This window comes from Gallinula chloropus (genome assembly GCF_964237585.1).
Source record: "Gallinula chloropus genome assembly, chromosome: 17".
Lineage (NCBI taxonomy): Eukaryota > Metazoa > Chordata > Aves > Gruiformes > Rallidae > Gallinula > Gallinula chloropus.
The window spans coordinates 15,688,542-15,715,474 of NC_140102.1; the positions used below are offsets into that span (position 1 = coordinate 15,688,542).

Genomic DNA, 26,933 nt, shown 5'->3' on the forward strand with positions numbered 1-26,933 from the left:
GGCTGAGGGGAGACCTTCTCCCCACCTACAACTACCTGAAGGGAGGTTGTAGGGAGGTGGGTGATGGTCTCTTCAGCCAGGGGACAGGAGATTGGACAAGGGGAAATGGCATGAAGCTGGGCCAGGGCAGGGTCAGATTGGATATTGGAAAAAAATGCTTTACTGAAAGAGTTGTCAGGGCTGGAACAGGCTGCCCAGGGAGGGGCTGAGTCACCTTCCCTGGATGTGTTCAAAAAAAGGGTAGATGAGGTGCTCAGGGATCTGGTTTAGCACAGGATTGGAATGGTTGGACTCGATGATCTTCAAAGGTCTCTTCCAACCTTGTGATTCTGTGATTCTGTGATGACATTGATCTGTGGGGGGGGTTGACACACTAAAGGGTCTGGATGCCATCCAGAGAGACCTGAACAGGCTGGAGAGGTGGGACCATGTGTACCTCATGAGGTTCAACAAAGCCAAGTGCAAGGTCCTGTACATGGGCTGGGGCAGCCCCCAGTATCAACACAGGTTGGGGTGATGGAGAGCAGCCCTGAGGAGAAGGACTTGGGGTACTGGGGGGTGAAAAGCTGGACATGCACTGGCAATGGTGGCTGGCAGCCCAGAAAGCCAACCATGGCCTGGGCTGCATCCCCTCAGTGGGACCAGCAGGGCTAGGAAAGGGGGATTCTGACCCTCTGCTTTGCTCTGGGGAGACCCCCCTGCAGTGCTGTGTCCAGCTCAGGGGTCCCCAGGACAAGGAGGATACAGAGCTGTCGGAGCGAGTCCAGAGGAGGCTGTGGAGGTGATCTGAAGGCTGGAGCCCCTCTGCTCTGGAGACAGGCTGGGAGAGCTGGGCTGGTTCAGCCTGGAGAAGGAAGGCTACAGGGAGACCTTCCTGAGCCCCTTCCAGCATGTAAGGGGGCTGAGAAGCCAGATGGGGACAGACTTTTCAGGAGGGTCTGTGGTGACAGGAGAAGGTGTGACAGCTTTAAGTTGAAAAAGGGCAAATTCAGACAACTTATTGGGAAGAAATGATCTACAGTGAGGGTGGGGAGGCCCTGGCACAGGGTGCCCAGAGAAGCTCTGGCTGCTCCTGGATCCCTGGCAGGGCTCAAGGCCGGGTTGGATGGGGCTCTGAGCAACATGATCTGGTGAAAGGTGTCCCTGTGCATGGCTGGGGGTTGGACTCAGTGATCTTGAAAGGTCATGGCTGACCCAAACCATGCTGTGATCCTGTCATTTCCTTTGCTGCTGCAAAAAACAAAGGTCTCACCTGGAACCTGGGTAAGCTGTCCAGGCCAGGGAAGTCCTCTATGTCACCTGTGCTGATGTTGAAGCAAGCTCCATGCCAGGGACAGCGGACTCTTCCTTTGGACAGAACCCCTGCAGGAAACATGTCAGAGCAAGGCTGAGGTTGCCTCATCCCTGCCCTCAGAACAGCTCCATCAAGCTGCTGTGACCTGGCCAGAGCAGAGATGGCAGAGGCCAGGTCTCCCTCCTGCTCATGGTGGACTCCTCAGCTTCTCCACACCATTGCTGGGCACAGCTGACCTCCTGAAGGAGCACGGTTGCTTCTGCAGCAGCAGGAGCTGTGCTGCTCCACGCAGAGCTGCTTCAATGTCCGGGCTCTCCCTGTGATGCTGCATCACCCAGAGGTGTCACCTCTCCTACAGGACATGTGGCAGATGTTGTGGACCTGGATGGTCAACAGCACAGTGGCTCCTTGACGTGGAGTTTGCTTCACTTGCCATGGGACCAGTCCAGCTGTGTAGGGGAGAGGCTGACACAGCTACTGAGACCCTGTTTGAGGGATCCCACCTGAAACACCCTCAGTGGCAGTGCCCTGCCAGCAGCTCCTGCCTTGCAAGCCTTTGCTCAGAGACTTCTACCTCAGACTTTGGCTTTCTCTGCCTGAACCAGCTGGCTCACAGTGCTGGGGCAGAGCAAATGGCTCCCATCTGGCCATGCTGGACCAGTCCTGTGCTTGCACCTTGACTCATGGAGGCACAGCAGCCCCGTGTGGGTGATGCTCCAGCACCCATCCCAGCTGGATCTACATGATGATGTTACTTACACTCTGGGCACGGCCATGCCTGCAGCCTGAGCTGAGGAAATGCCCAGGTGATGGGAAACCAGTGAACCTCACACATCCACCAGTAACACCAGCAACATTTCTTTTCAATACTGACAGGATCCCATCATCCCCAAACCCTTCCTCGTTCCTCCACACACAGGATGTTTAGTCACAGGGGGCTGTAGTTTCACAGAGGGATTTTTTAAGACTGAAAGGCCAAAAAAAAAATCAAAAGGTGATTTCTTGTGGGGTGTTTTTTTCCCTTTAAGACAATTTTTAACTCCTCAGTGGCTGGGAACCAGTAAACAGGACAATATGAAAAGCCCCATAACACTGGGGACAGTGAGGGGCAGCTGCTCCAGCCAGAGAACCAAACCAAACTGCATTTAATGGTGCCTGTGCTGGTTTGTTCTTCAGAGCCACTTTGAGTGGCAAGATGGGGTCACCAGCAAACCAGAGGTGCAGTGAAGTGCTTTGCCAGGAGGTTCCAGCTCCCTGCTCACACCTTCCCCCAGCGTGACAGGGCGATGCCCAGCAGCACAGACAGACACAAGCTGGGTTTGGGCAGGACTTTGGTGCCCTCCTAGGGTGTAAGGCAGACTGACCTTTGACCAGTGGAGCCCCATAGTGAGGACACTTGTGTCCCACGGCGTGGAACTCGCCGCTCTCCTTGATGAGCAGAGCCTTCCCGCAGCCCAGGTCCACCTCCCGCATCCTGGGGAGGAGGAGCATGGAAAACACGTGGCAGAGCATCTGCCTGGCAGTTGTATGCCAACCCCTTCACCCCAAACCCCCAGCACTGCTCTTACCAGGCTCCCCTCCACACTCCTTCAACTTGCTCAGCCCTGGCTCCAGGTGACTGAGAGCTGTGGGTCACTCCTGCCACCAAGCCAGGCTTTGGAGGTGCCTCTGCTGCTGGGCATGGGGCACATCCAAGTGGGGCACTGACCAGCAGCTTCTTCACCCATCACTCTACCAACAGGTGGCCCAAAGCATCCCCCAAGCTGCTTGGGAAGTGGCTGGTGGTCCACACCCAAGTCCAGGGGTCAGAATAATTTGGCATGCGCTGGGAACAAGGAACCAAACTGGTTTTACTGCAGCATCAGCCCCACCCCTGACCCCCACAGCTCAGCAGGTCCCTGCCAGGATTGTGCTCCTTTGCTCCAAGCTAAGGCAGGTTGGAGACTTGGAAACCACAAAGGAGATTCCAACCCTCAGGGCACTCTGGCCCCAGGGTCTGCCTCAGGGGTTTGTTCTCTGGTCCTGGCCTTCTCCAACTGCACTGTCCCACTAGAGTAATGCTACTTCAGGCAAAAGCAGCAGGGGGGGATCATCATGCCTACCCCTGGGAGCTGTTTTGCCCCAGCAGCTTGGCAGCCCTGCCCCAGGATGCCACAGCTCTGCTCCTCCCCTAGCAGGACACTTGGCACTTGAAGGTCGTTCCATCAGCACAAGGGGAATAGAGCAGTTCTGCTGCATTCCTCAGCAGTGCAGTGCTTCAGATAAAACCTGAGCTTCTTGTTAAATGACAACCATAACTCTAGGGGAAGATAAGATAAGTGAAAGAGTTTACAACTTACCCAATGACCTGTGCAATCTGAGGGACTCAAAACCAGGACCTGGTGTCTTCAAGGCAGCACGCAGCCCCCTGCAAGGCTGCTAGTCCCATGCTCACTCTGAAGTGAGCTAGAGGATGATTTACTGTCCCCTGCTGAGCTATTTACTTAGTTGGGAATTTGCCCTGTTGCCCCACTCCACTTCCCACTTGAGAAGCATCAGCTAAAACTCATCTCTGACCAGCAAAAGACTTTTGCCCAGGGGCTGAGGCAGAACTGTTACAGTCACACAACACAGAGGTGCCCAAACCCTTTCACTGGTGCCTCATGCTGCTTCTGTGCCCATACACATCCCTGCCCCACACAGAACCTGAGACAAGCATCCTGGGAAGTCCTCCTGTGTTCCAGAGCAAGAAGGGACTCCTTCCTCTGGTCCATCCCACCACTCACATGAGCTGTGGGACCTTCTTTGCAGCACCCCTCCTTTGAGCTAGACTCAGCCTGCTGGGATAAAGCCATTCTCAAATTAAAATGACCAGTGATGACAAGCCCACTGCCATGCTGGGTACCACGTTTCAATGCCCACATGGTGGAAGGATCAGCCCAGTTTCCAGCCTCAACTTTAGCTGAGGAGCTCCCTGTGGCAGCCAGCTGTGTTCTCACTGACTGCAGCCAGCTCCCTCCTCACCTTCCACAGGAAGGTCCCCTCATCCCCAGCTTGGCTGTCACTTCCCACCTGCACAGGAGGTGGTGGGTTGGCACCACCTCCCAGAAGCAGCCCTGCACCTACTCTGTGTATTCCTTGCCCAGTCTGTCTCTACTGACTCCTCACCACTCCCCAACTCAGCTCCAGGTTCTGATGGCCACCCAACGCTTCCCTGGGCTACAGCAGAGCTTGCAGAGTCACCTGCATCTCATCACACAGAGGTTTAACCCATGCCTCCCTTTGTGGAATGGCCCATCACAATGAAAGCAAGCAAGCTCATTCCTAGGTGAACTTACCTAACAAGAAGAATTTATAGAATCATAGAATCATCAAGGCTGGAAAAGACCTTCAAGATCATCCAGTCCAACCATCAGCCTTACACCACTGTAACCTCTAAACTGCCTCCCAAAGCACCACATCTGCCCATTTCTTTAACAGCCCCAGGGACAGTGACTCCAGCACCTCCCTGGGCAGCCTGTGCCAATGCTTCACCACTCTTTCAGTGAAGAATTTTTTCCTAATGTCCAATCTGAACCTCCCCTGGCACAACTTGAACCCCTTCCCTCTTGTCCTGTCACTCGTTCTTAGGGAGAAGAGGCCAACACCCACCTCACTACAACCTCCCCTCAGGTAGTTGTAGAGAGTGATAAGGTCTCCCTTCAGCCTTCTCTTTTCCAGGCTGAACAGCCCCAGCTCCCTCAGCTGCTCCTCATGAGACCTCTGAGTTTAGAGCCCATGGAGCCCCTTAAGCTCAGCACAAAGTCGCTTGTATTACATGGATCATTCCAGAACAGTGTCACAAGTCATAGATCAAGTTAATGCAACCAGCTGCCAGACTCCTGCCACCTCCTGCTCCCCTGACAAAACCCCTACACTGCAATAAAAGCTGTTTTGAACTATGTTTTCTGTCAGACAAGCACAGAGTGTGCTGGGGTGTTGGCCACTGGACTATCCAGAAAAGGTGTTCCCTCACCCAGAACAGGCTGTAACCCCAGGCTGTAAAGCACAGGGGCTGGGACAGGCACCTTTCAGGCTTCAGAAGACTCTTGACACAGAGTAAGGACACTCCAAAAAAAAAAAGCAAATGGCATCTTTGGTAAAAGAGCAGATGGGAAGGGCTGAGCTCAGCTGGAGGAGCAAGGCATTGGCTCAGCTGTAAAGTACTGAGGCTAAATACACTTATTACAGATGAGTCTGGGTTGTCTGCTGAGCAGAGGCTGCTCAGAAGGTCTGCTACAGAACATCCCATCTTCCTAAGATGATGTCCCAGGGAGGACAGGGCAAGGAGCAGTGAGTAGACCCTCTGGTCAGGAACAGTTGTTGCTTATCCCTGATGTTGGTTTAGCTTTTGGGTTTTTTTTAAGGTGAGGAAAAAAATTGATGAAGTTAAAATATCATCTGCAGAAACTGTAAAGAACAGGACAGGCTGCCCAGGGGGGGTGGAGTCTCCTTCTCTGGAGAGATTCAAGACCCATCTGGGCACTGACCTGTGCAATATGAGCTGGGGAGCTGCTTTGGCAGGGGGGTTGGACCCCATGAGCTCTCCAGGTCCCTTCCAACCCCTGGGATTCTGTGATTCAGTCTGGGGTATAACTGCAAATATCTGAAGCACTTACTGTCCATTCTCCAGGTCCTTCACATGGCACACAGATGCTTCCACCACATCCTTTGGGTTGTGGTAGGGGTTGCTGGCAATGGGATGCTCCTCCAGATGGTAGTGCCGGGCAGTCCCGTTGACTTTGTAGATCAAGGGGCTGGCCTTGCCATTGGGTGACATCTCCTCCTTGCTTCTCTCCTTCTCTGGTATTACAACTTCAATTTTCACTTCAACTACAGGAACAAAAGAGAAATCACCATTACAATGAAGAGGTTTTGCTGCCATTATGCCTCTTCCTTCTCCTGCCAAAGGGGCTGAGAGACATCATCAGAAGAGACATTTTGATTGGCTTGCTGGGGAAAATGAAACATTTAATGCTGAACTCATCTTGATTACTTGAGCCCATTATTCCACTGTGCTTTCTCCATCCTTTGCATGCACCAAGTGTGTATTCTTGCAAGCAGACTTCAAAACACCCTTTAACTCTTTGTAGATGACATTAACTGAAGAGAGAGTCAACACTGCATATGGTGTCTCAACCTGCATCACTAGGTGGACACCAATTAATAAGGCACTAGAAATGCCCAAAATCATTTCTGCAGGTCCCCTCAGCCCCCACCTGCTGGGTGCTGTCATGGGGCAGCAATGGATGCCCCATGGCATGGCACAGCCAGGGTGCTGCTCCTCTGCCTGTCCCCCTTCCACCCTCCTGCTCCCTCAACTGGGATGTGCTGCTGGTCCTTCCCATGCAGAGATGGAGGGAGAGCACTGAGACACTGGGGTGAAGGACACCCACCCAGCTACATCCCCCACCCTGTGTGCAGGGGGGAGCAGGCTGGACAGAGGAGCATCAGAGGAAGCTCCTAAGGACTTGATAAACCTAAAGGCATTAATATTTACAGTATACCCTGGGGAGTTCTGTGGCAGGCCAGTGCCATGAAAGAGTGTCTCAAGCAAACAGGAGGTTGCTGAGCTTTCCCCACCTTAAATGTCACGACCAGGAAAAGCTGTGCAGATAATAACAATGAAATTAATGTCCAGAACCCATTAAGGAAAGACAAAAGGCAGGAAACAGTGTGGCCCAGAGGAGTGGGACAAGCCCTGTGGCATGAGAAGGGCGCTGGGTCTCCCCAGCTTTGTCTGTTGCCCCATGGCATTTATTGTAAGTCCATCAAGAGGATGCTGGAAGAGAGGATGAGGGGAAAGATCACTCATTTAGGACAGGAGAAAAGCAAGCAGCCATGGCTGTCCAGGCACTAGAAGCAAGCTGCTCTTTCAAGAGCCCTGTGAGTTTCTGCTCTTAGTTCTGGAGGATAGGGTGGCTTTTTGCCCAAGGGTTGAAGACTTGCTTGCACCAGTGCAGGATCCACTGGGAGCTCTGGTCTCCTAGTGCAGTTTTCTGCATCCCTTGCTGACCCAACAGAACACGTGAACTCTCCTGTGCCATGAGAAAACCTGTTCCTGGAGCTCCACAGCAGCAGCTCAGCTGCCTGCAGCACCCAGAGAAGAGGCCACCTTCCATCAGCACCGCTTCCCCACGGTGTTTGGATGAGCAGTGGGGTTTTCTGGGTGATGCTTAGGAAATCAACCACCCACTTATGGCAGTCCCTGGGAAACACTGTCACCATCACTTCATACAGTTATACAGCTGATCAGAGTGAAGGCAGCTGTGCATCCTTGCTGGAGCCAGGCAGCATGGTGCTGCTGCTGATGCAGCACAGGGTAAGACTGCAACTGGAACCAGCAAAGCTGTGGGCTCCAAGCCCTGCCAGTGACATTGGTGCTGGTGGGAACAACCCCCCCATCTCTCCCTTGGCCCAACACCCCATGCTTTGCTTTCCAGACTGGGCCAGGGAGCACCTGTGGTGTCTGAACCCACCCAGGGGAGGATGGATGTTTGGCTCCCAAGCTCCTCACCACTTTATGGGTCAGAACAACATGTGCAGCAGGTCTCTGGCAGCAGTGAGGGTGGCAATGTTCCCAGCCAGCCCTGCTCACCAGCACGGCTGGTCCCAAGGAAAACCAAAAAGAGGTATAAAGTCTCCCCCCCACCCCTATTTCAGGCCCCACACTTCAGGACTTTGCCTTTGTGGGGGGCAAGTCCCGCTCGCTGCTCCCCAAACCCCACGTGGAGTGTCTCTGGCAGGAGACTCACATTCCCAAAGGATGATCCCTCCAAGAATCCAGGACTCAGCAGCACCTTAGCCCACCCAGCCAACCACTTGACTTGCAAGGCAACACTTAGAAGCCCAAACTTCCATTCTGAAACCTGTCTGGCACAGCCTGGCTGGGTCCAGCACGCTCCAGCCTTCTGGCAATCTCCTTCCTACAGCTTCTACAAGAGGTTCCTGACCTTAAGGCAGACTGCTGGGAAGGTTTTAGGCACGTGCCTACAAAGATGTGCACTATATATATATATCTATATATATATAAATGTGTGTGTGTGTGTGTATGTGTATTTGGAATCAGTGCAGGCTGGGGGTGACCTGCTGGAGAAGAGCTCAGTGGAGAAGGACCTGGGGGTGCTGGTGGGTGACAGGGTGGCCCTGAGCCAGCAGTGTGCCCTGGGGGCTGAGAGAGACAATGGGATCCTGGGGGCATCAGGAGGAGTGTGGGCAGCAGGTCACAGGAGGGGATCCTCCCCCTCTGCTCTGCCCTGCTCAGGCCCCACCTGGAGTGTTGTGGCCAGTTCTGGGCTCCCTGGGATAAAACAGACAGGGATCTCCTGGAGAGAGTCCAGAGGAGGGACAGAGATGCTGAAGGGCCTGGAGCATCTCCCCTGGGAGGAAAGGCTGAGGGAGCTGGGGCTGTTCAGCCTGGAGAGAAGAAGACTAAAGGGGGGACCTTATTAATGTTTATCAATATCTGAAGCATGGGATGCAGGGGGAATCAGCCAGCCCCTTTTCAGTGTCTGTGGGGACAGGACAAGGGGCAATGGCTGCAAGCTGGAGCACAGGGAGTTCCACAGCAACATGGGGAAGAACTTTTCCCCAGTGAGGGTGAGGGAGCCCTGGGACAGGCTGCCCAGGGGGTGTGGAGTCTCCTTCTCTGGAGAGATTCCAGCCCTATCTGGACACCGACCTGTGTGCCCTGTCCCAGGGACCCTGCTCTAGCAGAGGGTTGGACCCGATGAGCTCTCAAGGTCCCTTCCAACCCCTGGGATTCTGGGATTCTGTGATCTTTATATACTTGGGTATAAATAGAGATATATGTGTATATAGATACTGATGCTTGCCTTGTGCCACCAGCATCACTTATACACACATATATATATATAAATATGTAACATATGGGGGTTTTGTGCATCCATGTCTGATTTTAATATATATTTTAGCAGGGGCTAATACCACACATCCCCACACCCCTCAGCTCTGCCAGCTCTTAGGATACAAAATCCAGAGTGAGCTCTCCAAATCCCACAGGATTGCTTGAAACACACACTCTGGTCAAGACTATACATTTTGCCCTTTCTCCCAGGTTCTCAGCCTTTATGTTGAGCATGGGGAGGACCTCTGTGTGCACACCCAGGGCCACCTCCCAGCCTCTTTTAGCACCATTGGCTTGGGTAGGTTATCTTATTTTCACACCATGATACTCTCATGCTTTGCCTCATGTTGTTAACACCCAGCAGTCAGTCATTAATATCTCATTACATCTCCCCTGAGTTTATTCCTTCTCTATCACTACTCACAGCCTTGTGGGACAAGTCAAAGCCTCTGCCTGCTTTTAAGGAGGTACCTGAGATAGGATGCTGGAAGTGTCAGTGAGGGGTGGGGGTGGCTGGGCTGCAGTGCAGGACCACAGTCACTGTTTTAAAAAGAAATAGTGCAATGAAGTGACCCCAGACTCCTTTACCACAGGAGTAGGTTTGCAGTGTGGCTCAGTGCCCTTCTAGAGGGGCACTATGTAAACTCTGGTAACCCACAGCTATCGGTATCAAGCTGCTTAAAGTGTCATGCTTAAAGCTGCAGAAGCAAGGAAACCCAAAGTTAGCATGGCAGTGAGGAGGGAGGGAGAGCTGGCATGAGTCAAGGTTGGCTTGAACCTGGGGGGAGGTCTGGGTGGGATGGAAAACCAGTGGAAACCAGACAACCATCCAGGATGGCAACGTAGGAGGGACGGGCAGGTTTTGGTGTACACACACAGAGGGGCCACTTTACTCCATCAGGGTTTATTGTCCTGCACCCCCCTCAGACCACCAACCCCAATGGCAATGGCATGAGGTGCCCTCAAAGAGACCCCAAAGTGTTTCTATTAAAAATGCCAGACCTAACAACAAAGCCATCACATCAAACACACCTGGCTCCACCCTCCCTCTCCAGTTACCCTGTCCAGCAAATGCCATGCTCCCAAAAACCGACTGGAAGGACTTGCCAGCCGAGCCCAGGGCACCCTCAGAGCCAGCCCTGGGGGTGGACACACAGAGCCCTCTGCATGGGATGCAGAGATGGTGCTGCCAAGGCTTGCACTGAGCCCCAAAGTGGGTGTCTCTGCCCATCATCCTGCCCTGGCTGCCTCCCTGGGGCAGGGGTGGGGATGCCATGCAGACTGCCAGCTGGCATCACAGATGCATCAGCACCCAGAGAGGAAACAACAATCAAGTGCTGGGCTTCCAGAAGAGCATCCCTTGGTGGCAGGGGACTGCAGTGCTAGGGATAACAGATTGTTGCTTGAGTATATGCTTTTAATTAAGCTCCTGAATATCAGGATGGGGTCAGGTGCTGTGGGAACAGATTGATTTCAGGGCTGCCAGCACAGTTATTCACTGTCACAGGTCTCCACACCCTCAATCTCTGGTACCAGTGACCTGATCAGCAGCAGCTATGTGCAGGCAATGTCAAGGTTAGCTCAAGAAAGGCCAAGGGTGCTCAGGGGGACAGTGGGTCTCTCTGGGGTACAAGAAGATGGAGCAGAGAAGGACCACACATGCATCTTTCAAAAGCATCTACACAAATTCTGGTGACTTCAGGCTGCATCTGAAATACTCCCCATGTGCCCAAACTGAGCTGATGGAGATCACAGCTCTGGGCTGTCTCTGCAAGATTTGCCTCTCATTTCTATGGGGGACAGGTAGATTTTTAGGAGTAGGAAAGCCCTGTTAGAGGAATAAGCAAGCAAGGACCAGGAATGACACCTAGCATCACAAGGCTGTGAAGGACAGCATCTGCAAAGGCATCACTGTACCTCACTGCCTTTAAGGGCCTGAGGAGCACTGAGACCCAGCACCACTAACCAGGGGCTGGGGAAAGGCTTGTCAGAAGCCTTTGAAGACTGCTCATCAAAACCAGAGCCACATGGAGCTCCTTGCCTCCCAGGATGTCACTTCCCATCACTTTGCTATGCAAATACAGCTCTGCAGAGGGATCTGCAGCTCAGGCAGTATGCCTGCAGAGCACCAGCCCCCAGGGAAACACAGTCTTGCTGATGGTTTACAAAACAGAGTAGAGCTGCAGGCAGTTTGTTACAAGCCCAGTCCACATGGCTGTTCATTCCTGGGTGTGTTTTCCCTCCTCCAACCCTTCAAGGAAGGCTGTAAGCATCATGGGCTTTCCACAAGAGCAAACTGGGAGTTCCCAGTGCCCAGTGCCACGCCACCTGGTTGCTGTGATGGGGCATAAAATAAGCACAGGACAGGTCAAGGGCAGAAAACCACTGACATTTCCTCCTTGTGCCTTGCAAGGCAGAAGACACTCACTCAGCAGGGGCCTGGGGGGGTCACAGCCACAACTTGTGTCACCCCTCTGACCCTTTGCATGCCACCTGAAAGCCCTGCTCCCTGTGCCAGTGAAGGCAAACCCCCAGGAAAAGGTCCCCCCCAGACATTTTTCCACCCACAAAGGCTACCTGTGGGTGCTGACCCACCCAGCTCCCCTCACTCTCAGGCATGAGCAGGTAGTGAGGACGTGGCCATCCCTCAGCTTCCTCTCAGGAGGCTGAAACACACTGCAGGATGGGAGTGCTCCTCAAAGGCAGCACCAGCAACGCTGACTGCACCAGCCCCCATGTGCCAGCATCAGTCCCCTGGGGACCCCCACCAGAGTGCAAAGGGCAGGAGCCCACCTGGCCCTGCCACAGCGGGAGTGTGCAGGGCAAGGGGACATCCCTGATGTCCCTGTGCCTGTGGCTGCTTTCCCCTCAGGAGGCAGCAGGGACAAGCTTCAGCCAAGAAAATAAACCCCAGAGAGCAGAGCAGCCCCAGGAGCTGGGCTGGGTGGTGGGACTGAGACAGCACCGAGAACCAGCGATGGTGGTCCTGGTCCTGCTCCTTCCCTGGCCATTCCCTCCCAGTGAGGACATGGCTAAGGTGTGTGGCAGAGCTGTGGCAGCAAGGTGCTGGAGACACACAGATCCCAGCCTGGCCAGCTTGTCACATGAAGCCACCCAGGGACAAGGGGGTCGTTTCAGCCCCAGATGCTGTGGAAAGGCAGAGGCAGGGAGGGCAGTGGGGGTAAGGAGGTGGGATGGGGAAGAGCTGGCAGGGGGTGCATGGATGGGGCTGCAGGGTGCTGAGGGCTGCTCCCACCCACCCACTGCCCCTGCACAGCTCCCTGCCTGGGAGCAAGAGCACTGAGGAATTCGGGGTGGGATTAAAGGGCCGGTAATCCTCCCTGCAGGAGCCAGAATTAACATTCCCCCAGCCAGCCTCTGCTGCTGCTGACCTACTTCTCACCATGGGAACAGCAACAGCGGGACAGGGAGGTGGAGGTGGAGGACAGTCACCTGGTTTGGGCCTGGAGAAGCATCCTCCCATGGCGCTGGCCAGGACAGGGGGCAGCCAGCAGGTCAGGGGCACATCCTCACGTGAGAAGCTGGGGCTCCAGGCATCGCTGTCCACCTGCAGTGGGTACAACAGCTCCATGAGAACTGGTACTGCCAGGGAAGGCAGGAGTTGGGAAGGTGGGCAGGAGCCAGGCAGCACCAGCACAGTGGGTGACAGGAGCCACCCCAGTGACCCCAGTGAGGAGGGGCTGTGCTGGCAGTCACTGGGAAACCAGTTCATCAATTCAATCAGCCTTTCCAAGTTTCAAATTACACAACCCTGCATCATTTATAGAACTTAATAACTTTCCAAAGCCTTGCCTTTGGGAATTGAATCCCTGGGCACATACTCCATGTCCCAAACACAATGATGAAGCCAGAAACACTTCTTTTCTTCTTTTCTCATTAGGTGATGGAAAGAAGAAATCTACTTTATTGCCCAGTCCTGCAAGGTCCATCTTCCCAGGAACGCTCATTCCTGCAGGAATCCTGCTTGCTCTGATGCAATTATTTGTTTGAGAGAAGATTTTCAGTATCAGGGCATTTTGCAGCAAACCCCAGTTATTTATATTTTAAGGCAAGACAGGTTTATGTTTAAGTGGGACAAGGAAACAGTTCAAGTTGTGCTCATGTCGTTTGCTTTGAGTGATGGGGCTCTCAGATTTCTTAGAGGTTGAGATTTGGAATAAAAATGATTCAGTTTTATTCCTTGAGTGAAAACAGCAAATAAACCAGAAGATTGAATTGATTTTACCCATTCAGACCTGTGCTTGAACTGATTCACTATGGTTTTGCCAGGTCTTATTCACCTTGAGATCTGGGCAGGAAGCTACAGCTGTTCCCACAGGAGTTTTTAAGAGAAGCAAAGTAAGTTTTTCTGCAGCTCAGAAAGGGCCTCAGGATCTCTCAGCTGACACCAAGCTCAGTGGTGGGTTGATACACCAGAGGGTTGGGATGTCATCTAGAGGGACCTGGACCAGACATAGAGGTTGAAGTTGAACATCGTGATGTTCAAGAAGGACGAGTGCAAGGTCCTGCCCCTGGGTTGGGACAGTCCTCACTGCTGTGTTGGCCTTTATCTCCCAGCAGGATGGGACCTTCTGCCCAGGCAGCTCCACATCACTCCTAGGTCTCCTCCTCTCCATCCACACTACATGCCCAGCATGCACCCCAGGGGCTCCAAGACTCTTGGAAGATGTTGGGAGGCTGGTGAAGGTCCTGTAGCTGTTGATAACAGCTGTCACAGGCTGCATCTTGGTCTTGCAGGCAACAGGCTGAATGCCACATCTGAGAGCTCTGCACCAAAGAGCTGTTGTGTAGCCACAGCATCATGGACTCATAGAATCACAGACTGCATTGGCTGGAAAGGACCTTTAATGGTCACCTGGTTCAACCTCCCTGCAGTGAGCAGGGACACCTTTAACTAGAGCAGGTTACTCAGAGCTTCATCAAGCCTGACCTTGAATGTCTCCAGGGATGGGGCCTCCACCACCTCTCTGGGCAGCCTGTGCCAGTGATCATGGAAGAATTTAGGCTGGAAGAGGTCTCTGGTGGTCATTTGATACAATTCCAGCTCTGAGCAGGGTGAGATACCAACCTGGATCTACCCTTAATCCTGCTTTGGAGAATGAACCCAATGCCACTGGTTACATGAGGAGACCCTCCAATACCTGGGTGTCCCTAAAGGTAACAGGCCTTTTCAAAGGGGTATCAGTGGAAAAAGCTGAGACTTGATGGTCTACAAAGGACAAGAAAATCCATTCTTGGGTGCTGGAGACCACCCTAGAGCTCCCCACCCACACCTCTTCCATTGCCAGCTGCAGCACCCTTTAGAAATGGGAAGTGGAGATGTTCAGAGAAGTTCATGATCCCAATGCTTTGGAACACCCAATGGTTTCCCTCAGGGACTGGCAATAATGTCCCAGGCCTATCACTTCTGGAGTATTTTTCCATGCTTGGAAGCTCTGGAGATGCCTCCAGGGGAGGGAGGGAGGGACAGGGTCAAGCTGGTGTTCCCTGGAGCCACAGCAGCCCTGGGGGGCCCAGAGGCAAGTCTTGCTCACGTACTCAGGGAACAGCCAGCTGCTGGTTCTGGGGCCAGGATGGAGATTTCTCCCACAGCCAGACTGGCACAGGTCCCAGGGGGCACTTCACCCCCCTGCAGCACTGAGCACAGCCCTTGCCAGGACTCCACGGGGCCATTTCTGGCCAGCGACTCCCTGCTGGTGCAGCCCCAGGACCCCAGCTGTGCCTGGGGGTCTCTCCACCTCTCCTCCTTGTTTATACAGAGCTCTGTCATTCAGAGCACAGGTCCTGTAAGGCAGCATCCCCCTGCTCCATGCTCTGCAGGAGCTGCTGGGGTTTAACTGTGCCTGCACACAATAACACTTCTTCTTCCTCTTGCATCTTGGTTCTGCTGCCTGCAAACACATGGTTGCTCCTGCCCCAAGAACTCTGTCCTTCAGAAGCATTATCAGTTATTGCAAGTCATCTCTGGGCTCCCAGCAGTGCTATCCCCACTTGAAGTACTCAGCTCTTTCTCCATGGGGCATCCTTTGGGGGTGTCTCTGAAGAGCCATTTCTTCCCTGCTCAGTGTAATGATGCCTAAAACGGTGCCCTGGTGCTTCAACCTCACCACTGACCTTCTCCTCCTGGCTGCAAGGAGGTCCCAGTACTCAGGGACATGTCCCCAGCAGACAGCTGGAGTTTCAGAAGGTCCCTGATGACTCTCAGTGACAGCCTTGTCCTACCACACTTGCTGCTCAGGTGCTGGTTGTCACACCCAGCTGGTTTCCATCTGGACACGTCACTGTGGACACAACTGACCTTCAGCAGGCAGAAAGCAAAACTTTCCTCTCTACAGGCCTGGCCACAGGCTGCTCCTTCAGGGGCCAAGCCCCACATCTCCTGGAAGCTCTGCTGCCTGCCAACAGCCCTGCCTGCTCTGCAGGGCAGGGAGCACCACGTGCCTGTTCCAGCCAGGGAGATGCAGCTCCACAGGCTGCACCCTGAGCAGGAGGGCAAGGGGAGGAGATGGCTGGAGGCTCAGAGCATCTGCTGGCACCGTCCCCACGTGCAGGGAAGAGCTGGCTCTGCCTCTGGTCCCCGCTGTGGGAAAAAACAACCCTTGACCCCAAGGCCAGGCTGTGCAGCACAGAGCTGCCTCCTTGCAAACCCTCCCCATGTGCAAAATATTGTCTTTAGCTCGAGGCCCAGCGGGAGCTGAGGAGCAGCCCCAGCAGCAGACACGTTTCAGACACACCCCACAAACAGAGCCAGGCACGACCCCACCACAGCCTCTCCAGTGTGGCACCTCCCACCACGTGGAACCCATCCCACGGGGCAGCCTGAGCCCAAGGCACCTCCCCTGCCTGCTGAGTCCTGGCCCTCACCTCTCCTCATGTCCTACCCTCCTCCTCACCCCATGGCACCCAGCAGCAGAGTCCCGTCTCCCAGCCCCACCATCACACCATGTAGCATCGCCCTGGGTGGTCCCACTCCAGCCAGGCACAGACCCACCCCAACCCACCAGCCTCACAACCCTGGTGTCCTCCTAAAACATGGGCTGTTCTTCTGGGCATTTCCTCTAGTTCAGTCACCTGCAGTGAAGCCACCACAGGTCCTGGCACAGCGATGTTAGCAAGACCTAAGAGTGGTGACTTCACATCGCCCTGTCCCTGATAAGCACACCCAGACTGTCTTCCTCCATCATCTCCTGAAGGCCAGCTCTGGTGTCACTCCTGGTCCCACCATGCACAGCCTTGTGCCCCACTCATCCTCTGCCTCTTCTTTGTAGGGCAACTCCAGCCACCACCAAGGCTCCTCACCTTCACCTCTGCAGCAAGATTCATCAGCATCTGCTGCTCTGCGGGCAGAGGCCATTAATCAAGTCATGTAACATGGGTGCCAGTACCCCTGCCATGCCCCCCACCCCTGCCAGGGACCAGGTTCCATCCCATCAGCACCTCCCCCAGAGCAGCCAGTCTCTGTGGGCCACCGGGCTGGGGTAGTCCCAGTGCATCCCAGCACAGCCTGGCAGGGCAGGAGCTGGCACAGACCACAGTCCCCATGGCACATGGCAGTGGTGAGACAGCATTTGAGCCACAAATGCTGTCTCATTGGTTGTGTGAGTGCAGCCACACACCCACAGTGTCACACAGCCCATGGGTACCCTCCTGCCATCTCCATCACCAAGCCACCAAAAGCTGGGGCAGCTGCAGGACTTTGTGCTGGCAGCTGCCTCAGCCCACCTTGGGGGTCCATCCTCCACCCACAGCCCCACCCTGGGCACAGCCAAGCTGCCAGAGCCCCCCAGGTCTGAGGAAAAACTCCCCACTTTACCATCGGGAGGTCCAGTTCCCTGCAAGCTCCAGCTCAGCAGCATCATGCTGCTCCATCTCCAGGACAAGCAGGTCTCTGCTCCAGACCCAGGACTTGGAGCACAGCCCAGGTGTGGCCAGAGCACTGGGGGTCCCATGGCTCTTGTCTGTGCCCCACAGGCCATGCCACGTGCTCTGTGGTACAGAGGCAATGCCAGCAGCCCTGCTCTGATCCCAGGGAGGTGCACAGGGCTCTCCTGCCATGAGAAAAACTGGGGAAAAGTCACTGGGAAGACAACCAAGGCACACAAAAGGATGCTGTCAGGGCAGGGAGAACTCACATTTTGAACAGATGGGGCTCCATCCTGGAGCTATTGCACCTTTTTCAGGAATTGCCCTAGAAAAGGATGATCAGAGGGCTCCCACAGCCCCTCAGCTCCCAGAGCTTGCCCAGACCAGCCTCCTGGGGGGAAAGCTGGGGGGAAAAGCACCCTCATTACAGTAACTGCCTCCTGTCCCTCCACCTCCAGGATGCTGCACCCACGACACCGTGGTGCTTGCAGGGACGTGGCAGTCCCTGCCCACACATCCAATAAGCTGAACTCAAAGGTGCTGGCACACAGGAACCCCCTTCTCTCCCCAGCATCCCAGTGACCCCTTACCTTGCCAGCTCTTCACCCCCCTTTTTCCCCCAGGTCCCCCTTCCTTCTGCCCAACCCTCCAGCTCCCAGTTTCCTGCCATCTCCATACCCATGGCAGCCTCTGCTGCTGACACCCAGGGATTCTGAGCCCTCCTTACCCTCTTGTTCCTTCCCACCACCTTGACTCCCTGGGACCACCCAGTCCCTGCCCACTTCCCCCCCCCCACACCCAAACCTTTACCTCTCCAGCTGCTTGCTGGAGCTTTGCCTTCCACCCACCTGTAGCACACTGGGTTTGGCTCTTTACCAGGTCATTTGCTTTCGGTGGCCCCAAGAAACAGAAGCAAAACTGGGGCTGCAAGATGCTGAGAGCTGCTGGCAGCCCCAGCCCAGCGCCCTTCACCTCCTCACCTTGTCACCAGGCGTTTGTGTCACAGCAGCAGCACAGAGCTGCCATCCAAAGCTTCCAAAGCAGCACAGCAGGAACACTGTGTCAGGCTACAATTAGTCACAATTGTTTTACTGACTGCTGCTTCAGCAATTCCTAGGCTCAGGTTACAGGCTCATTCGGCAGTGCTGTCACTGCCACCCCCTCCAAACTCAGCCTCTTGGATTTGAAACACCCTGAAATCCTGGGGGGCATCAGGAGGAGTGTGGCCAGCAGGTCACAGGAGGGGATCCTCCCCCTCTGCTCTGCCCTGCTCAGGCCCCACCTGGAGTGTTGTGGCCAGTTCTGGGCTCTCTGGGATCAAACAGCCAGGGATCTCCTGGAGAGAGTCCAGAGGAGGGACAGAGATGCTGAAGGGCCTGGAGCATCTCCCCTGTGAGGAAAGGCTGAGTGAGCTGGGGCTGTTCAGCCTTGAGAAGAGAAGGCTAATGGGGGGACCTAATTAAAGTTTACAACTATCTTAAGCAGGGGATGCAGGGGGAATCAGCCAGCCCCTTTTCAGTGTCTGTGGGGACAGGACAAGGGGCAATGGCTGCAAGTTGGAGCACAGGGAGTTCCACACCAACATGGGGAAGAACTTTTTCCCAGTGAGGGTGACAGAGCCCTGGGACAGGCTGCCCAGGGGGTGTGGAGTCTCCTTCTCTGGAGATATTCAAGACCTGCCTGGATGCCTATCTGAGTGATATGTCCTAGGGAGCTGCTTTGGCAGGGGGGTTGGACCCAATGATCTCTCGAGGTCCCTTCCAACCCCTACAACTCTATGATTCTATGATTAAACATGAGGTTGGGTTTGGATCCCAAAGGTAGGGCAAGGACGACTGCAGGTCCTGAAAATGCTCCCCAGGGATGGGCTGCTCGATGCAAAAAAACCAAAGCACTGCACAAGACAGAAGAGTTTTCACTCTCAAACCGCTCCAACTCCAGGCAGCCAAGTCCCTCTCTTGCTGGGCATCCCTGCCCCTTCACAGCTGCTCTGCAGCAAGCCGTGCTGCCTTCAGGAGCTGCCAAAGGCGATCCTGCCCAGGACTCACAGCTCAAGCCCAGCACCACCCAATTCCAGCTGCCATCCACCGCGCTCAGAACCGGGTGGTCCCCCTCAAACAACGGCACTGACGCCTTTTGCCCCCCCTACTGATGCAGAGGCTGTTTGTCCCTGCAAGTACCGCTTGGAGCCGGCTGCTGGGGGTGGAACCGGGGCTGGGCAGCCCAGGTGAGACCACTGGACCCCCGCAACCGGGACAAACAAACTTGGAGGACATGCTGGGCTGCGGGGACCCCAAAAATCGGGGCTTCAGGAGAAAGGCGGCGGTGGCCCCGGCAGCAGTCGCAGCCCGGTTTTGGGGGGGATGTTCTCCCCCCGTTGCTTTGATTTCCTGGCCGATCGCTGCATCCCCGGGGAGCTGCGAAAACAAGCGGCGCTCCCGCAGCGCTGCGGAGGCCACCGGCCGCCTCCCCCCGGCCCCGGCCCCGGCCCCGGCCTTGCCGGCAGCTCCGGCTGCAGAGGAGCCGCCGGGTCCGCTGCGTCGCCCCGCCGGCCCCGGGATGCCCACGCCGGGGATGGGGGGGAGATGGAGGCGGGGGGAAGGGGGCAGCGGCGGCTCCCACCGCCCGATTCTCCCGCCCGGCAGCGCGGATGCGGTCCTGGGAGCGGCCCCGCGCCGCGAAACATCCCCCCCCCTCCCCCGCTCCACCGGGATGAGCCCCGGAACGCAGCCCCGCCGCCCCCCGCACTTACCTGGGCAGCAGCGGCGGGTGCGGAGGCGGCGGGAGCGCGGCCGCCGCCGGGAGTGGCGGGGCGGGCAGGGGCGGGGCGTGAGCCCGGACGGGACGCGGTACCGGCCGCGGCCACCCCCATCCCCCCCGGCCCTTCCAAGGCCCCGACGGGCCGTGAGTGGCCACGCTGGCCCCGGGCACCCAGAGCTGCGGCTCTGCGCCCAGCCCCTGGCGCGGGCAGGCTTCTCCCTCCCGCTGGGAAGGACCCTGTCCCATCTCCTCCCTCCTGGAGTCACATTCCTCTGCTCCCTCCTTGCACACAGGGATCTCCTGCTTCACCTGCCTGACTGAGTAACCTGTTCCCCATCACACTCTGCTTTGGCACAGCGTCAGCATCTCTGGGGGGCTTTTCATGCCCCAAATACGTCCTGTATTTTCCCTCTATGACTTTGGAGAACACCCTGGCTACAAAGATTCCCTCAGGCTGCTGCTGTCTCAGCCCCTGAGCCTACAGCTCCCTGAGCTGGGCCGGGTGCTCTGCAGCCCTCCCACACCCAGCTTTAGCTCCCGGCTCCCCGCTCCGAGCAGGACTGGTCTGACTGGGATGTTCAGCTCTGCTTTTCACTGCTGCCCAATAAAACCCCCTCCCAGTGGATGGAGCCGGCGGATGTTGGAGCTCTGGGGAGCCACCTGCCTCCGCGGCCTGGCCAGAGGCTCTGTGGATCCTGTCGGGAAGGCCGCAGGCCGGCCGGCTCTCTGGGTTTAGATTCAGCTCTCCAAACCCAGCCCGGGTTTAGGTGCTGACAACGTCCTCCTGTTCCCATGAGACGGACAAAGTTCCTCCTGCTGAGAGGAGCTTCCTAATCCCATTCTCAAAACACAGCGGCCTGGGTGAGAGGGGAACAGGCGGCCAACCCAACAGCCAGTCCTGGGCCTTGGAAGGCGTCAGGAAGGTGCTTTGCAGGGAGTTCTCCTGACAAGATGCCAGGCAGGCCCCGGGCAGTCAGGCTGCGCTGGCACGCCAAGCAAACCAAACTGGGGGCATTTCCCTTCACCCTGGGGCCGAGTGAATCGCTCCAGGGCAAAGATGGCAGGACACCAGCAGCACTGTGGGGCTGCGCTGCCCCGGGAACAGTGGGAGATGCAGCTCTGCCTGCTCCAGGGCTCTGGGCTAGGGCAAGGACTCGTGGATGCCAAGGCACGTGGGCATCCCCAGACCTGAGGGACAGCTGTGGGTCCTCCCTTCCCCATCAGCGTTGGGGAGCAGCTGGGCAGCGTGTGCCCTGCTCATAGCTGCCTCTCTGAGCGCAGCCTCGGGCTACGGGCACCGACTCCATCACCCTGACACGCTGCCTCCACCACAGAGTCTGTCCCTGAAACCTCCTTGTTCTCTCTCTGCCAGGGGGACGGAGTCCTGAACATCACCTGCAGATCCTGCACCTCCTGCCCAGGTCCTGGGCTGTGCTGGGGTCCGTGGCAGGGTGCTCTGCCATCCTGGGGCTGCTGGTGGGGGGAAGGGGGTGTGTGCTGCAGGGCAGGGCCCGGGGGTCTGCCCCAAGGGTGGCAGCAGTGCCTCACGGGGATGGGGCTGACAGGGCCATGCCAGCAGTGCCAGGCAGCTGCCTGCTGTGCTGCCTTCCCTCAGCTCCCTGCCAGCTCTTCAGGGGTCAGGGGCACAACAGTCCCACAGCCTTGCACCTCCCATCACCCCCAAATTTTCTACGCTCCTGCAACAGGGTCGGGAATGGGCTGGTCCCCTGTGCCTCCTGGGGCACGTAGAGCCGTGTCCTGCTCAGCCTGAGCACCCACAAGGCCGGCAGGAAAGGGAGGGCAGGGATGTGCTGGGGTGACCCCAGAACCCATCAGGGGACCCTCTGGCACCCCCAGAATTTTCAGGGTTGATCCAAGGCACTGCTGCACCGTTACCTTGGGGGAAAAAAGCTCTGTCCTTGCCCGCACAGCTCTGCCCTCCCCGTCCTTCCCCAAGGAAAGACATCCCAAGAGGGGAGCTGGGTTGGGGAGAAGGGGAAATGGGAGGAAGCAGGGGAGAGAGGTTGTCGAAAGAGGGCAGTGCAGGGGCAAATACTAGTGCAGGCAAGAGAGGCAGAGCAGTACAGGCAGCCCTGGGCAGGAGGAAGAGGTGTGCTCAGCTGAGGTGTGAAGGCACAGCCCAGCCCTGACATCACCCAGTGAAGCTTTCAGTTTCCCAGGAAGTGATGGAGCCGGAACTCAGGCCAGGGAAAGGTGACAGAGGCAGCATGGAGGGGAAGCATCTCACAGCCGACAGCCCCGACAGCTTCACCATATCCATTAGGTGTTACGGCGGCAAAACATTCTCAGTGCCGGTGTCTCTGGATGACACGGTGAGGGACCTTAAGTCCAAGCTGAATGCACAGGACTCCTCCCTGACCCCCGAGTCAGGACGGCTGTACTACAATGAAACACCGATGGAGGATGAGCACACCCTGCGGCACTATCAAATCACCCCCAACTGCACTCTGAGCCGCTCACGGTTATGTAAGTGCAGGGTGGTCTTGGGGGAGGTGGGTGAGGATCCATCTGGAGGTGGGAGAGGGGGAGCGAGTGCAAACTGGGGTATCTTCCATGAAGGGACTCTGGCCAGGGCAGCAGGAAGGAGCCCGCGCAGGCAGCACAAGATGGCTCTGGAGTGTGTGCACAGGGAGCACTGCACGGGGGGGAAGGGCCCAAGGATGCCCCTGTGCAGAAGGAAGGCAGGAGAGAGAGGACAGACTCTGGTGCTGGAAGCTGAGCAAGGAATCTGCTCTCTGTGTCACAGCAGGGAGGAACGGAGAGGCAGAGGCCGGGAGCATGTTCCCAGCCCCATGCGATGCTGCCTTCCTGGGGTGGGCAGCTGGTGGGATTCCTGGTGCCGGCAGCTTGGTGTGGGCGGGCACAAACCAGCAGGAACAGGTTTCATGGCAAAGGTGTGAAGAAGAGGGGGAGGATGGGATGCACTTCTGGATGTGGCCTGGCTCCCGAGCTCTCCTCTGTTTTGTATAGCTGTTGCAGCACGAGAAGATGATGGAGAAGATTTCATATGGGAAGGTAAGGTGATGCCCTGATCCTCCCTGAGCAGCCAGCGCAGCAGGGCTGGTGGGGCTGCCTGGCAGTGAGCTCAGGTGCTCACCCCACTGCGGGGTGCTGAGCGTCTCCCTGCCCCAGTTCCTGGAGGGGGATGTGGAAGTTGCGGTGGCTGCGGGAGCACCTGGTGCTACACAAGGGGGTCAGCACGACGAGCGGGGTCAGGCAGCTCGGCTGAAGGCTGCTTCAGGATGGCTTCTTCTCCCAAACTAGAGCCAGAAATGACACAGTCTCCCTGTTGTGCCACAGAATTGGAGACTAGATGGTTGTGCCCTACGGAGATCAAGGACTTTAAGTTCCCAGAGATTGATTTGAATCCACAAGTCCAAATATTGGACTGCATAATCGATCCATACAACGAGGATGGGATAGACATCGGCTGCAGCAGGTGGCTCGCATCTGCAGGTATGGGGAGCAGCCCAGCACTGCAGCTGCCATGGGGCAGGCTTGTGCTCGCAGAGACCCGCTCCTGCTGCCTCCAGCAGGCAAGTGTGGCTGGAGGGGGAAAAGCTTTTGAGTGCTTTCCCCTGTGTTCCTCTCTACAGGAGACCTATTACATGACGAAGCCGGGCTCACCACTGCAGACAGGCGGCTGGGGCAGCAGGAAGGAGCCGGCGCAGGCAGCACAAGGTGGCTCTGGAGTGTGTGCACAGGGAGCACTGCACGGGGGGAAGGGCCCAAGGATGCCCCTGTGCTGAAGGAAGGCAGGAGGGACAGGACAGACTCTGGTCCTGGAAGCTAAGCAAGGAATCTGCTCTCTGTGTCACAGCAGGGAGGAACGGAGAGGCAGAGGCCGGGAGCATGTTCCCAGCCCCATGCGATGCTGCCTTCCTGGGGTGGGCAGCTGGTGGGATTCCTGGTGCCGGCAGCTTGGTGTGGGCGGGCACAAACCAGCAGGAACAGGTTTCATGGCAAAGGTGTGAAGAAGAGGGGGAGGATGGGATGCACTTCTGGATGTGGCCTGGCTCCTCTGCTTTGTGTGGCTGTTGCAGCACGAGGTGCTGTTGGACCCGTCCAACTGCACTCCTCAGGTCAGGTGATGCCTGATCCTTGGCTGCTTCTCCCAAACTAGAGCCAGAAATGACACAGTCTCCCTGTTGTGCCACAGAAAGGGTGACAATCTCTGCAGTGGGTGTCCGTTGGAAACATTGACAGAGCCCTTGGAGATGGCACAGGAGGATTTTGAGCCACAACTCCAGACGCTGGAGAGCCTGACCGAGGAGGACAGTGAGGCTGGGGAGGAAGGCATAGCTGCAGCAGTGGCCTCACCTCTGGAGGTATGGGGAGCAGCCCAGCACTGCAGCTGCCGTGGGGCAGGCTTGTGCTCGCAGAGACCAGCCCCTGCAGCCTCCAGCAGGCAAGTGTGGCTGGAGGGGGGAAAAGCTTTTGACTTCTTTCCCCTGCGTTCCTCTCTGCAGGAGACCTATTACTTGGAGAACAAGGGCTCACGACTGAGGAGACGCTGCCAGCACTGCAGTCAGGAGGTAAGGGCTTTGCAGACAGGGCACTGCAGCACCCAAAGGACCCAGCTGTCACCCAGTGGTTAGCTGCACCTTCAGAGCCCATTGTTGGCTGCAATTCTCCACCCTCCCTAAGATTCTTCAGCCTCCCTTTTGCTATGCTAACACGTGCAGCAGCACTGCCCCAGTCTGTCTGCCTGTGGGCACTGTCCTCTCTGCTGATACACCCTGGAGAGAGGGAAGAGCCCAGGCTTTACTCACAAGAAGGTCACAACCAGCAGCGTTTTCTCCCTCAGGAAACAAACCCTTTGTATCTGGAATTCCCACTTGCAAAGTAAATCCGAAATCTCAGTGGGTGAAACACGGAGGTTGGAGCTCCGGGAGCTGCTCTGCTCACCCACCCATTATCCTTCCTACTGATGCATGGGGGATGCATGGACTAACTGATGCTCTCCCCACCCCAGTGTCATCTAACCCAGCAGGGAAGAGTGTCCAGTCCCCCTCGCTGTGCCTGCGTGCCGCACTTCTCCTGGGCACTGCTGCAGAGATCTGCAGCAGAGGGGTGACAAGCCTCAGACGTGACCAGTGCTTGTTGAGGAGCTGAGGGCAGGGGAGATGCCAGTCAGTGATTTTTCCAGCCTCTTCACTGATGAGAGTGAGGCCTTTCTAGGCACAGGCAGGCGCTGCTGCTGCCCTGCTGCTGCTTGCCAGGCTCTGAGCCCCAGCGCCACGCTGCCTCCTGCTTCACTGCCAAGCCCAGCACGCCTCCTGCGAGCAGCTCCCAGCGCACAACACCCCGTTTGGTGCCCAACTGGCCACACTTGTGTTGCAGGATCTCCCACAAGTGATGCCAGAGATAACCCAGGACCCACTGAAGCACCGCACCACGTACCAGTAAGAGCTGCTGGGGGAAGGGGGAGCCCCTTGGGAACGCCCCGTCCCAGGTAGCACCAGCCTGTTGTCTCTCCTGCCTGCAGAGCTCACGTCCCTGGTGCAGGCACCTTCCAGTGCCGCCTCACAGGCCTCGGGTTCAAGGTGAAGTCTGCAGTGACCATCACCTACAGATACAGCTCCTGGACCCGGCACCTGAGCCAGGCTGACCAGGAGCTGTGGGTGCCCGCTGGACCCCTCTTCGACATCAAGGCGCAGCCCGAGCTGGTGCAGGCAGTGTATCTCCCCCACTTCATCTGCCTGGCAGGTACATCAACTGCATGAACCTGGGTCTCCCAGGCCCCCAGCCTGCCCCTACCCTGGGACATCTCTGGCTCCTGGGAAACAGCCCTTCAGACCCTTCCCTCCAGGGCCCTTCTCATGGCCCCAAGCTGCCACCTTCAGATCCGTGGCTCTCTGAGTCTGGAGAAAGGCTGCCAAAGCAGCTCCTGCTGACCCCCAAAGCCCAGGGCACACACGGCACCTAAAGTAGAGCCCTGTGGGTGCACATCTGCTTTGTGCTGCTAAAGCCTTACTTAGAAGACAGCTGGAGAGGGCGCCAGGGTAACTGAACAGAACTTGTTGCCTTTGCTGTCTCCTGCAGAAGATGTAGATACCAGCCTGTGCTCCATTGCCCATTTTAAATCTGGGATAATGACCCTGGAGAGACCAACCAGCCTGGTTGCTTTCTCTGCTGTCCTGGAGAACCCCAGCTTCTCCCTACTCGGGGTGCTCTGGAGGAGGTTACGTTCATCCTTACGTTCGTTCCCTGCTCACTCCTTGGTGCTGATCTTCCAGCAGCTCAGTGCTGCAAATACAACTTTGCACCTCTACCTGATCCCAGATGACAACTCTGTGAAGGAGGTAAGACAGAGGGAGCTTGGCTGGGTTAACAGAGGATGAGATCTGGGGTGGCTGCAGCAGCAGGGACAGGATCTGATCATCATAAAGTGCCTCAGGTTGAAGGGACCTCCCAAGTCCATCTAGTCCAACCCCCTGCAGTGAGCAGGGACACCTTCACTGCATCAGGTTGCTGAGAGCTTCATCCACCCTGAGCTAAGTGTCTCCAGGGATGGGGCTTCCACCACCTCTCTGGGCAACCTGTGCCTGTGTCTCAGCAGCCTCAGAGTGAAGAGCTGCTTCCTAAGACGTCATCTAAGCCTGCCCTGCCCTAGTTTAAAACCACCCCCCCCTTGTCCCATCATTCCATGGCCCTACAAACAGGCACAGTCCTTCCCAGCTTTCCTCTAGGTCCTTTCAGGGCCTGGAGGAGATGAGCAGAGATCCCACCCAGTTCTTCTTCCAGCAGCCTCTGACTCACATGTTGCACTGTGCCCCATGTCTCACTGCAGGACAGCATCCTTGCTCCTGCCTCCCTCCCCCTCCTCTTCCTCAGATGCCTCCAGGAACAGCTCTGGAGGTGTCAGCTAGGACAGCATGTCCTAGCACGAGTGAAGCCCTGGCAGGGATACTCTGCAACACAGAGCAGATGTAGGGCTTGCTGGCCACAGCCAGCTGCTGCCCTGTGCCAGCCCCTGCCCCCTGCTCCCCCCAGGCACAGTGAGGGTGCATTCGCCTGCCCGGGCTCCTGCCCACACACAGGAGGTTCCTGCTTGTGCCACAGCAGCTCCCTGGCCCTGAAGCTGTC

General features: G+C 56.6%; 1 protein-coding gene across 2 annotated transcripts in view; it reads right to left on the minus strand.

The window, feature by feature from the left end:
* The window catches only part of AIFM3 (AIF family member 3), a gene marked incomplete at both ends in the record, with an annotated part of 33,661 nt that extends 20,998 nt beyond the window's left edge, over positions 1-12,663 (minus strand). For both annotated transcript variants that reach the window (XM_084271842.1, XM_084271841.1), the window contains 4 exons: positions 1,253-1,362; positions 2,659-2,768; positions 5,932-6,145; positions 12,633-12,663. In XM_084271842.1, coding sequence (XP_084127968.1) covers positions 1,253-1,362; positions 2,659-2,768; positions 5,932-6,145; positions 12,633-12,663 — 465 coding nt within the window. The remainder of the gene's footprint in view (positions 1-1,252; positions 1,363-2,658; positions 2,769-5,931; positions 6,146-12,632) is intronic.
* Positions 12,664-26,933: the final 14,270 nt, after the last annotated feature.